Raw genomic sequence first — 14,697 nt, forward strand, 5'->3', positions numbered from 1 at the left:
GTTATATTTAGTTTCTTTTCTCTCCTTCCCTTAGGAAGAAATTACACTGTAAGATAAGGGAGAAATTAGGAGAAAAGCAAATAAGAACTAGAAATCTTGATGGCATAATCAGTTCTAATATAGAATGTATTAGATTTTTTTCTTAAACTCTAATATGATTCATCTATTCAGGTTGCTGCCTTGAGGTACATTAGTGACTGATTAGCTCATTTTTTTCACAGGGGTCATTTGATTCCTATTTTAGGACTTATTTAATAATGGGACACAGCTGTTTAAATATTACACATGTATGTATGGGCAGTTCACTTAGTTTTTTAAAGTTTTTAGGGGCCATTAATTTTTTTTTATTAATGCTTATTTACATTTGAGAGAGAATGTGCGAGTGGGGGAGGGGCAGAGAGAGTTGGAGACAGAATCTGAACCAGGCTCCAGGCTCTGAGCTGTCAGCACAGAGCCCAACGCGGGGCTCAAACCCACGAACTGTGAGATTATGACCTGAACCAAAGTTGGCTGCTTAACCAACTGAGCCACCCAGGTGCCCCATAGGGGTCTTTTAAAGCAATAGGATCTTGTAGTCACTTAGCTTAATCCACTGAAAAGATAGAACATGTAGAAAACTATACTCACTCAGCTCCTTTAGTCCAGTTTTGGAACTGATCCTGTTGAGAATGACCAGCTTGGAGTGTTAGGTGATTTTGTAATAGTAGAAACAATAGAAAGATGGAGCAATGGAAACAATTATGTTTAATATAATTTAAGAATGATTCCTTACAGCATAAATGTGGTAACAGATTTGTCACATTCTAGGCTGTTATATTATAGCTTAAATATGTTAATTGCTTTCTTAAACACTCTCCATAAGAACTTTGTGACAGAGGCATTATTCTCCTGTGTTAGTGATGCGGAAACTGAGGGGTTTAAAAGGCTGGATGACTTGTCCAAGATCTCATTTAGCGGATGAAGAGATTTGAATATAGATAGTCTGGCCCAGAGGCTGTGCTCTTAATTACATCTGTAGGAAAATGCTATTTCGCATTTTGAAGTACAAGGAACAGTGAAGAATATAAATGTCATCTCATTGTTAAAAGATGTATTTTTCCTTCTATTCCTTGACAAGCTGTTTATTTCCTGAAGTTTTTTTCATTTTATTTTAGTGACACGGATTCTCATGTATCCAGTTCTACCTCAGTTCGATTTTATCCACATGATGTGGTAGGTTTTCCTTTACTTTTAGAAAACGATGTGTATTCAGATTTAGTTACACAAATCAGAAAAATTGAAGTTCTAAAATGTCAATTTTGTTGTAAACTATGGCAAAATCACCTTTGCTGTCTCCTCGTGGATCTTTTCCTGTAAGTCCCTTGTTAGTAAACAAACCTAAAACACCATGAAATGTAATTAGCTATGTATGAATCAGTAATTACACTTTTGAGGTTATATAAAGGTTCATTTACTGACCAGTGTTATAATCTGTGCCATTTTAAAACTTCATTTTGAAAATTATGATTTTGAATATCATCTGACATAACTGTTATTCACATGCCAGTATGTGTGTAGCAAGCTTAGTGATGGTATCACTGTGTAAAAAAAATATGCCGTGTGAGATACAGTGGGGATATTTTAAAAAGATGACACTGCTTTTGTCTTCAAGATGTTTATATCGAACTTAGAAAAGACAAAACAGATGAAATTCTTATGTGGAACGCATAAGAGATACATATAAATAAATGTGCCAAAGGGATTAATTATTAGTGGCTTCCTGGAGATGATTAGTTGTGAGCTGGGTTCTAAGACCATAGATGTGAGTTGGCATAGAGCAGTGGTTTTGAACATTTGGCAATGTCTGGAAACACTTCCGTTTGTCACAGCTATAGGAGAAATGCTGATACTATAAAACATCGCACAGTGGACAGCACAGCCCCTAAAACAAAGAATTATCTGGCTGAAAATACCTGTAGTGCCAAGGTTGAGAAACCCTGGCATAGAGGATAAGAAAAAAAGTGTTCGGGAAGGTATTTGCCAGTGTTTAGAGATAAAAATGGCTACGTTATTTATAGGAAGCCAATTTTCTTTACTGTTTCCCGCATATGTGTTTGAAAAGTAAAGGTTGTCTCTGCTTTTTTGCTGGAGTGTATTCCAGGAAACTTCATAGGAAAGTAAAGAATAGGGATATGATTATTTTTTTTGTCTGTTTTTCACTGTTAAATAGTATGGGATCTTTGGGATAGTGAAGTGCTGACTAGGGCTGTGCTACATTTGGGAAATTTTAGACGCTTTCATTTTTATTTTTATTTATGTTATTTTTAACATTTTTTAATGTTTATTTTTGAGAGAGAGAGAGAGAGAGTGAGCAGGGGAGGAGCAGACAGAGACGGAGTCACAGAATCTGAAGCAGGCTCCAGGGGCTCGAACATGGGGCTCGAACTCATGAGCCATGAGATCATTACCTGAGCCCAAGTCAGACGCTAAACCGACTGAGCCACCTAGGCACCCCTTAATTTAATTAAAAAAAAATTTTTTTAATGTTTATTTATTTTTGGGAGAGACAGAGAATGAGCACGCACGAACAAGGGGCGGAGAGAGAAGGAGAGAGAGAATCCCAAGCAGATTCTTCACTGTGAGCGCAGAGCACGTTGTGGGAGGCCCAGTCCCATGAACTGTGAGACCATGACCTGAGCTGAAATCAAGAGTCAGGCACTGTACCAACTGAGCCACCCAGGGACCCCCTAGACTCTTTCAGAGGAAGGGAAAACTGGTGAACTGTTGAATGGACGAGTTAAAGCTAAGAGATGTAATGTGGTAATTTCCTGTATAGCGTCAGGTGAGCAGCCTACCAAAACAAAACAAAAGTGAAGGAGATGTAGGAGGGATTTGAAAACTACAGTGATAGAGACTGTAGGAAGAAATGAATCCAGTTCAGAGGAGCTTAGATTTAGTATAGCTTAATGAGACAAGGCCACAAACGTGACAGGGAGAAGGGAAGCCACTAATGATACACTGTAAGTGATTTTTATAGATTCGCTGGCTATACAGTCATAATATGTAAAGATTCTGAATATTTTTCCCAGTACAACTTTTCTAAAAACCTATTGATTAGTTTGCTTTAAGTATATGTCCTGTTATCACCTTCTGTAGTTTTTAATGATCATAAAATATCCATAAGGAGTGTAGAGAATTGAGGGGGCTTAGATCATCCGCAAGCTGATTAAGTAGCCCTTGAATCATGACTTGAGTAAAGATGTTTTAAGCCTTTCAGTGCTGACTTTCTTTTAGCTCTCTCTTCCACAGATTCGGTTGAACAGACTATTGACGATCGATACAGATTTGTTGGAGCAGCAAGACATTGACCTCAGCCCTGACTTGGCAGCGACTTATGGTCCAACCGAAGAAGCTGCTCAAAAGGTTAAACACTATTACCGCTTTTGGATCTTACCCCAGCTGTGGATCGGCATTAACTTTGACAGACTCACACTTTTGGCCCTGTTTGATAGGTGAGAATGTGGTGTGATATTAAAGATATATGTAGATTTTATTTTTAAATTGAAATGTCCCCAATTACCCATTGAAGTTTTTACTTGGTTACCAAGTTGGAAAATGTTTTCTGTTTTGGTCCTTTTTGAGATAAAATTTAACTTAATAGGGCTTGCAAACATTGACTCTCTTGAATTCATTAAAAATTTTTTTGTGGCAGTTTTAATATGTTTATACCAAGAAATCTTTTTTATTGTCAATAAGAATCATGGAACTCTACTTAAAAGCCAGAGAATTTGAGGTGTTAGTGATCACACGGTTATAGGTAATATGACTCTAAATATAAAAGGTATTAGAGCACTCTTTGTATTTCCCTATTTCGTAGCACTTAATATATATTATATAATAATAATAATATAATAATATAATAATGCTTAATAATTTCGTAGTCTTAATGAACAATATTAGTCTATTAAAACTTGGTGCTTCCTGTTGATGGAAGTAAAAAAGACTGGGTTTACTCTCCTATCTGAAACAATGAAAGAGAAGAAAAATGCACAAAACCTTGGTTTTTAAGGCATCGGAGGTACAACAAAAAGGACAGTGATTCCCAAGAGATGAAACACGTTATGTGAGCCCTGCAATTGCCCCAGCTTACTGCCTTAAGGGAGTTTCCAGGCTTCGTCGCCGGCTGCAACACGGGGAGGAGGTACTGAAATAGAGCCCAGCAGACTTCCTGAGTTGAGGAAATGGAGCCACGAGTCCAGGGAGACCAAGGCATCCAGCTCAGAATGTCAAAAAGAGGACTGCTGTTCACGGGGAGAACCTCTGAGTTCCACAGCAGGTCTCCACAGCTGTCAGCAGAGCACTGATACGTGAGTGTATGTGAGGAAACTACCTGAGGCCAGGGGAGAAGCATGTGAAAGAGATAGAGGAACAGTGTCTGACACACAGGGACAGGAATAGTGTCTGTTCCCACCTGTCTGAATGAAAAAACTCATAATCCAAGTTTTATGGTGCATTGTGTAGAGTACTCAGGGAAGTCTTGCCTGAAAAGTGGGCAGTAATTAGCCCTAGCATGAGCACTGCTCCAGACCCACCAAACGAGTCATAAAAGCAAGACCTAAAATGATCAAACTGTTTCCAAGTAGCATAAAAAGGTTAAGAAGACTTAACAGAAATCTAAAAATTGTTAACCACCTAAAACTTTTCACAGTGGCATCCAACCAAAGATAACAAAGCATGCAAAGAAGCAGTAAAACATGATTTATAATGAGGGCAATAATGAATCTATTGAAACCAGCCTATAATTATCACAGATGTTAGAATTAGCTGTCAAAGACATAAAAAAAAAAGTATAATTGGGGATGCCTGGGTGGCTCAGTTGGTTAAGCATTTGACTCTTGATGTAAGCACAGGTCATGATCTCACAGTGCCTGAGATCAAGCCGCATGGGGCTCTGTTGTGATAACACAGAACCTGTTTGGGATTCCCTTTCTCTCTCCCTGTCTCTTTTCTGGTCTCACACACACAAGCACTTCCTCTCCCTGTCCCTCTCTATGTCTCTCTCCCTCCCTTTCTCTCTGTCTCTGTCTCTCTGTCTCTCAAATAAACTTGAAAAAAAATTAAAACAAGGGGCACCTGGGTAGTGGGTTGAATGTCTGATCTCACAGTTTGTGGGGTTGAGCCCCACATCAGACTTTGCTCTGACAGCGTGGAGTCTGCTTCAGGTTCTCTGTCTCCCTCTTTCTTTGCCCCTCCCCCCTTGCACTCTTTCAAAAATAAATAAATATTAAAAATAAATAAGTAAAAAATAAGTATTAATTGTACCCTGTGTTAAAAAAGTTGAGACATGAGAGATATTTTTAAAGATCCAGAACAAACTTATTGAAATAATTCTTTTATAGAGATGAAACTACAATGTCTGAGAGATGAAAAATAAAACAGATGGGATTAATGGTAGATTAGATATCACAGAAGAAAATATTAGTGAACTTGAAAGCATAGCAATAGAAACTATCCAAAATGAAACAGAGAAAAGAGTCCTCTCCCACTCCTGTCCCCCAGTGAAAAGAGCATATAAATAAAATAAAAGTAAGCTATGAGACAACTTCAAGAGACAGGAAGAGAGAAAAAATTTGGAAGAAGAGTTGGAAAACTTTCCAAATTTGATGAAAATGCTAAACATACACATTCAAAAATGTTCATGAACCCCAAGCACATGAAACATGAAGAAAACTACACCAGAGCACGTAATTGCTCAAAACTTGTGGTAAAAATCTTTAAAAACTGCAAGAGGACAAAAAGACTGTTGTACAGAGGAATAAGGATAAGGAAGACATTAGATTTATTGTTGGAAATAATGCAAGTAAGAAGAAAGGGGATCAACATTTTTTAAGTACTGAAAGGAAAAAAACCCGCAAAACTGTCAACCTAGAATTCTTTACCCAGAAAAAGTATCTTTTAAAAGTGAAGATGAAATAAAGACATTTTCAGACTGCAAAAAACAGAGAATTTTTGCAGGCAGACCCACACTACAGAATGTTGAAGGATATATTTCAGGCAGAAGGAAAATAATACCAAATGGAAATACAGACCTACCCAAAGGAACAAGGATCACTGGTAATGCTAAGTTAACTACATGGCTAAATATATGATATTTTTTTTCTTGCTAATTCAGTCCCTTTAATAATTGGATATTAAAAAAAACAATAACAATGTATTGTGTGATTTATGACAAGTAAAAGTAAAGTGCATGACAGTACCATAAGGCTGGGAAGGGACATATAAAAGCACACTGCTGTTAAGTTTCTTATGTGAGTATATGAACTGGTATAACATCACTTGTAGCAAACTGCCATAAAATGTATATTATAATCCTAATAAACCAACCACTAAAATGTAAGAGTTCCAGCTAGGAAGTTAAAAAGGGAGATAAAATGGAATCATAAAAATTACTCTTTTAACCTAAAAGAAGGCAGAAAAAGAAGGAAAAGAGATCAAGAACATATTGACAGAAAATAAATGACAAGATAGAAAAAGTCAAAAATTGAATTGGGGGAAAAAAGCAAGACCCGACTTTGTTGTCTATATATTTAAAGACAACAAAAGGCAGATAATGTCTGCCTTTATATTTAAAGGCAGAAATAGGTTAAAAGTCAAAGAATTGAGAAAGATACACCATGCTGATACTAATCAAAGTAAAGCTGGAATAGCAGTATTATTGTCAGACACAGTAGATTTTAGAACAAAGAATATTACTAAGGATAAAGAAAGTCATTTTTATAAAGATAAGGGGTCAGCTCATTCATAGGATTCAATCATCCTATATGTTTTTACACTTAAAGCGGAGCTTCAAAATAAAAGCTAATAGAAATAGAAACAGGGGCACCTGGATGGCTCAGTCGGTTGAGCATCTGACTCTTGGTTTCCGCTCAGGTCATGATCTATCAAGATCATGGTTTATGAGTTCGAGCCCCATGTCAGGCCCTGCCCTGACAGCATGGAACCTGACTGTGATTCTCTCTGCTCCTCTCTGGTGCGCACGCGCGCTTTCTCTCTCTCTCTCTCTCTCTCTCTCTCTCTCTCTCTCTTTCTCAAAATAGGTAAAAAAAAAAAAAAAAAAAAAGACAAATAGGAGAAATAGACAAATTCACATTATAGTGTAATTCAATACCCCTCTCTGAATAATTGATTAGAATAAATATGTAGAAGATCAGCAAGGACATTGCAGACTTGAACAATACCAGCAGCCAACCTAAGTTGAGTGACATTTATGGTACTCCACTCAGAACAATGAAATACACATTCTTTTTTTTTTTTTTAAAGTTTATACATTTTTGAGAGAGACAGAGCACAGGTGGGGAAGGGGCACAGAGAGAGGGAGACACAGGATCCGAAGCAGGCTCCAGGCTCTGAGCCGTCAGCACAGAGCCTGATGTGGGGTTCAAACTCCTGAGCAGTGAGATCATGACCTGAGCCGAAGTCGGATGCTCAACTGATTGAGCCACCCAGGCGCCCCAAAATGTATATTCTTTTAAGTGCAGCTGGAACATTTACCAAGATAAACCATATTCTGGTCCATAAAATAAGGGTCAAATTTAAAAGGATTCACGTCATACTTAGTGTGTTCTTTGACTGTAGTGGAATTAACGATAAATTAAAAACAAAAAGACCCTTGGAAAGTCCCTAAATATTTTTGGAAGCTAAATAATACTTCAGAATAACTCATGGATCAAAGAAGAAATTAGGAGGGAAATTAGAAAGTATTTTGAACTGAATAAAAATGAACACAACATGTCACAGTATTGGGGCTGACAGTAACACATTACTCAGAAGAATTTATAGCCCTAAATAAGAAGAAAGGCCAATTCAGTGACTTCACCTTCCATCTTAAGAAACTAGAGAAAGAAGAATACACTAAGCCCAAGTAAGCAGAAGAAAGAGAATAGTAAAGAACAAAGCAGAAATCCGCTAGAAAACAAAAGCAATAGAGAAAAATGGAGGAAACCAAATACTCAATTAAATTGATAAACCTTTAGCAAGGCTGATTAGGGAAAAAAAGAAAAGTGCAAATTGCCAGCAACAGGAATAAGATAAGATATCACTATAGATTCTACAGGTGTTAAATGGATAATAGAATATTATGATCAGCTGTATGTGAATAAACTTGACAATGTACAAATTTCTTGACAGATATAAATCATCATAGTTCATTCTGAATGGTACATTACCTTAATGGTACTATATCTATTAAATAGAAATTGTAGATAAACACCTGCCCACAAAGAAAACTCCAGGCCTAAATGGCATCAAAATAATATCCCAAATCAGTTAAGTGGAGAAATGGTAGGCTTTTCAACAAATGGTGCTGTAACCATTGGATTTTCATATGAAAAAAAACCCTTTTATACTTACATTGTACCATATTATAAAATTATAAAAATTAACTCAAAATGGATCCTAGGTCTAAATGTATACTCTAAAGCAATGACATTCCTAGAAAAAAACAAAACATAGTAGAAGAAAAATTTTTGTGACCTTGAATTAGGCAAAATTTTGTGCATGTGACACCAAAAACAGTAAAAGAGTAAGTTGGTAAATTGGATTCATCAAAATTTAAAACTAGCAGAGACTGAAGGGGAGCACACGTTGAGTGACGAGAACTATAAACAGTATGTAATGTAGTGGAAGGGCCAAGGATCATTGGATTTGACAAATCTAGAATTCCACAACTGCCATATAAGAACAAATGAAAATACTAGTGTTTATTGATTTGAAAATACTATTGAACTTGTTTTAATCTGAGAGAACTATGAAACAAACCTAGTACAGAGATACTTGTTAACTTTTTTAGGTCAGTTGATTTTAAATATGGCATTGACTTAATAAAAACAATAAAAAAAAAATTTTTTTATTATAAAGATATTTCTTTACCCATTCTAGAAAATGAAATATGCAGGAAGATTTTAAGACAACAAGGGCAAACCATAATCCTTCCACCCAGAGAAGACCATTGTTAGTAGTGTCATTTTGATATATCGTCTTTTTTAACCCATATGTGTATTCTTTTAAATAACAGCGTACATCTTCCTATGCATAAAGTTTTGTGTCCTGCTTTCTTTGCATAGTAAATGTACTGAGCTTGTTCCCATGTCAGTAAATGATTCTTAAAAATAAGACTTAGTAAATATTTAACATTTTGTGAATATAATTTCCCCAAGAAGTAATTGAGATAGATTCTTCTTTTTTGCTGTGACATATAAAAATCCTCTCCATTGCTATATATAGTATCTGGGTCATCATACTGTTTCTTTGCAGCATCAGTTTAATAAAATCTGGAACTGTCTCAGCAGGTTTGATAGAGGCAGCATTGGTGGTTTTTATTACTGTCTTCATTCTCAATATATGTAATAGCTTGTATAGAAGTAATTCTAGTAAATTAGTTTTGAGATTATTTCAGATGATTTCGAGATGTGGAAAATGAAATCACTTGGTGTCAAAATTTGGTTACAAACTTTGTCCTATAAAACGACTTTTCAATTTAACTTTCTAGAGACTGTTTTGAGATTTTGTTTTTCAAACTTGTTTGTGTGTCTCCTTTTATTTGCTATTCAGGTTGGTTAGTTATTTGGCAACAAATGTAGCAGAAAATGTGACAGATGTTACGCGTAAACTTTTAAAATAGAAATTAAAATTATGCATTATGATTAGAACTTCACAATTTACTGTAGCATGCTTTATTTGCACATAAGATTTTGTGTTAATTTTCCACACAAACTGGTTTCTTTTTCAGTGTGATCCAAAACTTTATTCAAAACCAGCACCAAAAAAACATGTTAGCAAGGACAGTATCAACTTGTTATTGAGGTCTTCCCTTTTTTCGCTCTAGTTACTTTCTTACATTGATGATGTACTTACTTGTATATTTTTCTGTGCACAGAAATCGTGAGATTCTGGAAAATGTGTTAGCTGTCATCCTGGCTATTCTTGTGGCTTTTTTGGGATCTGTTCTTCTCATACAAGGCTTCTTCAGAGATATCTGGGTCTTCCAGTTCTGCCTAGTGATAGCCAGCTGTCAATACTCGCTACTTAAGGTACCAGCATCTCTCTTGTTTTCCGACTAGGGAGTGATATTTGTGATAAAAGGCAGAGGTTTTGTATCATTCATGCATTATAGTAAGATAATTAATTTTTAAATTTATTTTCCCTAGATGTTTACATCAGATAGGGAACCAAAGGACATACGAACTTTAAAAAATAATGATATGTAAATGAAGCATCCTTGAACTATTTTTTTGGCAAGGGTATTAAAATATTTGGTCATTTGTTAAAAATAAGAATTAGCATTCTTGAAATTCATTTTAAAAATGCCAACACCACCTCTCCCAATATTTTAAGTCTTCTGTAGGTGAAATTTATTAAAATCCATCATCGGTTAGGTAGAGAAATGCCAAGACTAGTATATATATTCTTTGGGACACTGAAAGCAGAAGATTGATATCCCTTTGCTATTTAAACAGTAGGTCTAAAGTGCCAAATGTTATTAATTTTAAGTTTTCTAAAAATGGAAGCCTCAAATACCTAATGTTTCACCTTCCATGCAAAATCAATGTGGATTTTGTCAATGCGGACTGTTTGCTTTTTTTCTGAGCTAGGAAAAACCCTTGCTCGTATTGGTTATTTGCCCAATATATGCTAACAGGCAGAACTTCTCCCCCGTCCTGAAAACTATTTGTTTAGCTCTGTCTATACCATCAGCTGTACTTTCTCTGTTTATAGACAGACATCTAGAATAAGCTGCCTGTGTCAACTGCTCCATTTCTTCAAGACCCATCCATACTTTTTTCCTCATTGCACTACTGAAATTATTACAGTTTGTATGAGTTAATAATCTCTAATTGCCAAATTTATGTCCTTTCTCATTGTTCATTCTTTGTGAGTGCTGTATCATTTAGTACCTTGTGAATAATATCTTCCATTTTTATATTATCCTCATTGTTGATCTGTGATTTTATGCTACTCTGATGATCATCATACTTTTCAGATAACTTTATTTACCTTTGTTGATGCTTCTTTGGTCTTTGGACTACTTCTTAGTTTATGAGAATTTTTTAGGGTTTTATTTGGCCCTCTTTTCAGCCTGCAACTCCTTGCCAGTGAAGCCACACTTTTTTATTACCTTGTTACCCCTTTGAATGGATTATGTCTAGATTTATGTGTCACTGTCTTCATCCTTCTCACAAGCGTTAGTTCGGCATACTAAGAGGCATTTGGGCACATTAAGAAAAACATTTTTTTTTCAGTGTTTATTTTTTTGAGAGAGAGGGAGAGAGGGAGAGACAGACAGGGCATGAGTGGTGGAGGGGCAGAGAGAGAGGGATACACAGAATCCAAAGCAGGCTCCAGGCTCTGAGCTGTCAGCACAGAGCCTGATGCGGGGCTCGAACTCATGGACCCTGAGATCGTGACCTGAGCCGAAGTTGGCCCCTTAACTGACTGAGCCACCCAGGCACCCCAAGAGCACATTTTAAAAATAGCACATCATCATCTTCTGATAAATGTTTTTCTTTCCCAGCTCCTATGCTTTTGACAATAGTATACTGACTCCAAATACCAAAGCCTCTATCCCTTACTCCTCAGTCTGTAATAACAAGTAACCAAGTCCCTTTGATTAAATTTGGTGATTCTCTGTCAAAATTTCTGGCCTTTATTCTTCTCATTCTAACCATTATAATCCATCCCTTTATTGCCTTAAACTATTTAAATTCTTGCTTCAGTGTCTCTTGTCCCGCGTTAACTTTGCTCACTGTTCTCAGGTTAATCTGGTTAGATATGGAAAGGTAAAAGATGACTGAGATTTTAAAGTGTTTTAGATTTTAAAAGTCTGTTGACTAGAAGCATAGTAATACCATAAACAGAAGGACTGGAACAGAGACTTTTAGAGGCCAGATGTTGGAATTGAAAGAGTTTAGAGCTTACCTGGTGTCCTGTCCAACCAAGGGCCATGGCAAACTCAGTGAGCTTGGTCCATTGTAGAGTTGTAGGGTGGTAAGAGATAATCCTAGTGAAATTGTTTGGCATGCTATTGGAAATGAACTGGAACTTGGGAGAAAAGCCCTGATTTGGGAAGTAGCTGCAAAATACCTTTTGAACATTTTTATGGAAAGTTGATAAAATCTCTTATCGGGAGACAGCTTAACTTGATTTTGAAAACGAAAATGATTTTGAAAATGCAGATAATATGCTTAATACAAATACTATGGAATTATTTAGTAAGCTTGGAACTTGTGGACAGAGCTAGAATTCTTATAAGAATTCTTATTTCCTGAATGGAGTGGTGTCATATAAGAAAGCATTGTACCTTAACTATACTTAAGTGTGGTAATGAGCCAAGGAGTAAGATGGACCTGTCTACCATATGCCATCTCAGTAATGTTAAGCTCGACGCAAATTATTAATGAACCACAATAAGCTTAAGAGTCTGGAAAGATGTGAGATCTCTTCTGACACCACAGTGACACCAGTATCTGGAGCTGATATTTCATCTGCTGTTGATATTTCAACAGAATTAATATAGGTCATTTCTTACCTGTGGAATATTTTACTTGAAATTATTTCATGCATTTTGAAAGTTGCTTATAAAGTTATCAGGACCTCAGTACTATAATCTGTCTTTTGTTTCATTTTTAGAGTGTTCAACCAGATTCTTCTTCTCCCAGACATGTAAGTCATTCTAATATGCCTGTCATTTGTAATTTCCTAACATTTATCAAAGCCCCCCCTTTTTTTGTTATATGTCAGATTGAATTAAGATTTATGTTATTATTTTCTCATCTAAGTTTTGACATTCTACTAGAAATATAGGCGATGTATTAGCATGAAGTAAAATGGCATTGTAATTGTGGACTCTGAATCTAGTTTGAAAATGAGCATAATAATTCATTTTCTGACAGCCTGTTTCAGGAGGAGATAATCAGGTCGACATGGTTCATAAAACTCTTAGTTATTTCATAACTTGCATTTAGTAAATTTTGAAGAATAAATCATGAGTAAGTATTAAAAAATAGAATTTTGAAGAAGGGGGAACTGTACATTATTTTGCTTAGGTAGCCATTAGGAGGAAGAAGAAAGAAGTAATACGTTGATCTGGTGTTTAGACCTGTGGACTCGGAGGAGATTAAAAACCTTATTATTCACTTTGTGACTTTAGAAAAATAGTATTAGCTGATACAGTATTTTTTGTGAAGTATGATCCAATTTTAGAACTCACCATAGAGTATTTATTTAATACTTAGAAAGTCCAAAGGGCATTCTCTTTAAAGTAGTTCAAAAACAGACTCCAAGAACGGTTTATGATAATGCTTCTTTCTTGAATATTATTTCTACCCATACACTGGAATACTTAATAGAGTGTAGGTGAACAAAACAAGGAGGCAAATGGTTTTCTTTCAACTGATTGTTTAGTATTTTGTAAGAATGGTTTTGAAGTGTATTGATATATGGCAGCATTGTTTTTAATTTCAAATTTTGATGTAATTTGAAATTTAGGGAAAAGTTGTAAGGATTATGCAAAGAATTCCTGATGCCATTTATCCAGATCCCTGTGTGAACATTTTCCCATATTTACTTACTCTCTTTCTAGTTCTTCTCCATCCCTTCCCCACCCCCCTGGCTCCACACACACTTCTAAGAGTGAATTGTAGACACACGTCCCTTTACCTCTAAATACTGCCATGTATGTTTCCTAGAAACAAAGGCATTCCTTTATATTATTAATTCAATATAATTATTAAAATCAGGACGTTAAACATTGATAGAATACTATGTACGAATCTACAGATGTTACTCCGGTGTTTCCTGTTGACTCGGTTGGCAATAGAAAATGCCTGATTTTGCATTTGTTCTTTTTAGCCTCTTTTAATCTGGAGCAATTCTTTAGTATGTGTTTGTCTTTCACGATATTGACACTTTTGATGAGTACATGCCAGTTAGTTTGTAGACCATCCCTTAATTTGAGTTCGTCCGATGTTTCTTCTTGATTAGATATAGGACTTGCTTTTTTGAAAGGAAAATTATGAAAATGATACGTTCTTCTCAGTGCCTCGTATCAGGAAGCACTTGATGTTCATTTATCCTTTTACTAGTGATGTTAGCATTAGTGTGCTTTCATATTTTGGCTAAGGGTAGTATCTTCAGGGTTTTTCAAACTCTGCAGTGTTAACATCTGGGGCTGGATAATTCTTTGTTGAGAATTGGTGGGAGGGAGGGGTGTTGTCTTGTGCATTATCGGATGTATAGCATTATCTCTGACCTCTACCCATTAGATGCCAGTAGCACACTCCGCACCTGTGACAACCAGAATGACATTGGTCATTGGACATTGCCAAATGTCCTCTAGGGACAAATTTTGCCTCTGAAGGACAAAATTTCCTCCCATTCCCTTGAGAACCACTTCTTCTTATAATGTTACTGTTTTTCTTCTAGAGTTAATATGTGTCTCATAGAGAGACTTTATATATGTCTCCTTGCCCTGGAAACTTCCACCTGCTTGTTTTCAGTAAACATCTTACTGATATTTCTTGTCTGAATCAGTTATCATTTGATGGTTGCCAAGTAGTAGTTTTCTAATTCCATCATTCCTTCCACATTAGTGGACTTCTTACTGTAAGAACTTTCCCTTGTGTCTTTACTTACTTGTATTGGTATGGAATCATGGATTCATAT

General features: G+C 36.0%; 1 protein-coding gene across 8 annotated transcripts in view; it reads left to right on the forward strand.

The window, feature by feature from the left end:
* The window catches only part of PCNX1 (pecanex 1), a 163,960-nt gene that overhangs the window by 94,716 nt on the left and 54,547 nt on the right, over nt 1-14,697 (forward strand). For 6 of the 8 annotated variants that reach the window (XM_078448070.2, XM_078448074.2, XM_078448071.2 and 3 more), the window contains 4 exons: nt 1,155-1,212; nt 3,274-3,491; nt 9,914-10,067; nt 12,664-12,696. In XM_078448070.2, the coding sequence (XP_078304196.2) occupies nt 1,155-1,212; nt 3,274-3,491; nt 9,914-10,067; nt 12,664-12,696 (463 nt within the window). The remainder of the gene's footprint in view (nt 1-1,154; nt 1,213-3,273; nt 3,492-9,913; nt 10,068-12,663; nt 12,697-14,697) is intronic. The other 2 variants (XM_078448072.2, XM_078448077.2) reach the window with 1 other exon arrangement.

Source organism: Panthera onca, chromosome B3 (genome assembly GCF_046562875.1).
Source record: "Panthera onca isolate mPanOnc1 chromosome B3, mPanOnc1 haplotype 2, whole genome shotgun sequence".
Classification (NCBI taxonomy): domain Eukaryota; kingdom Metazoa; phylum Chordata; class Mammalia; order Carnivora; family Felidae; genus Panthera; species Panthera onca.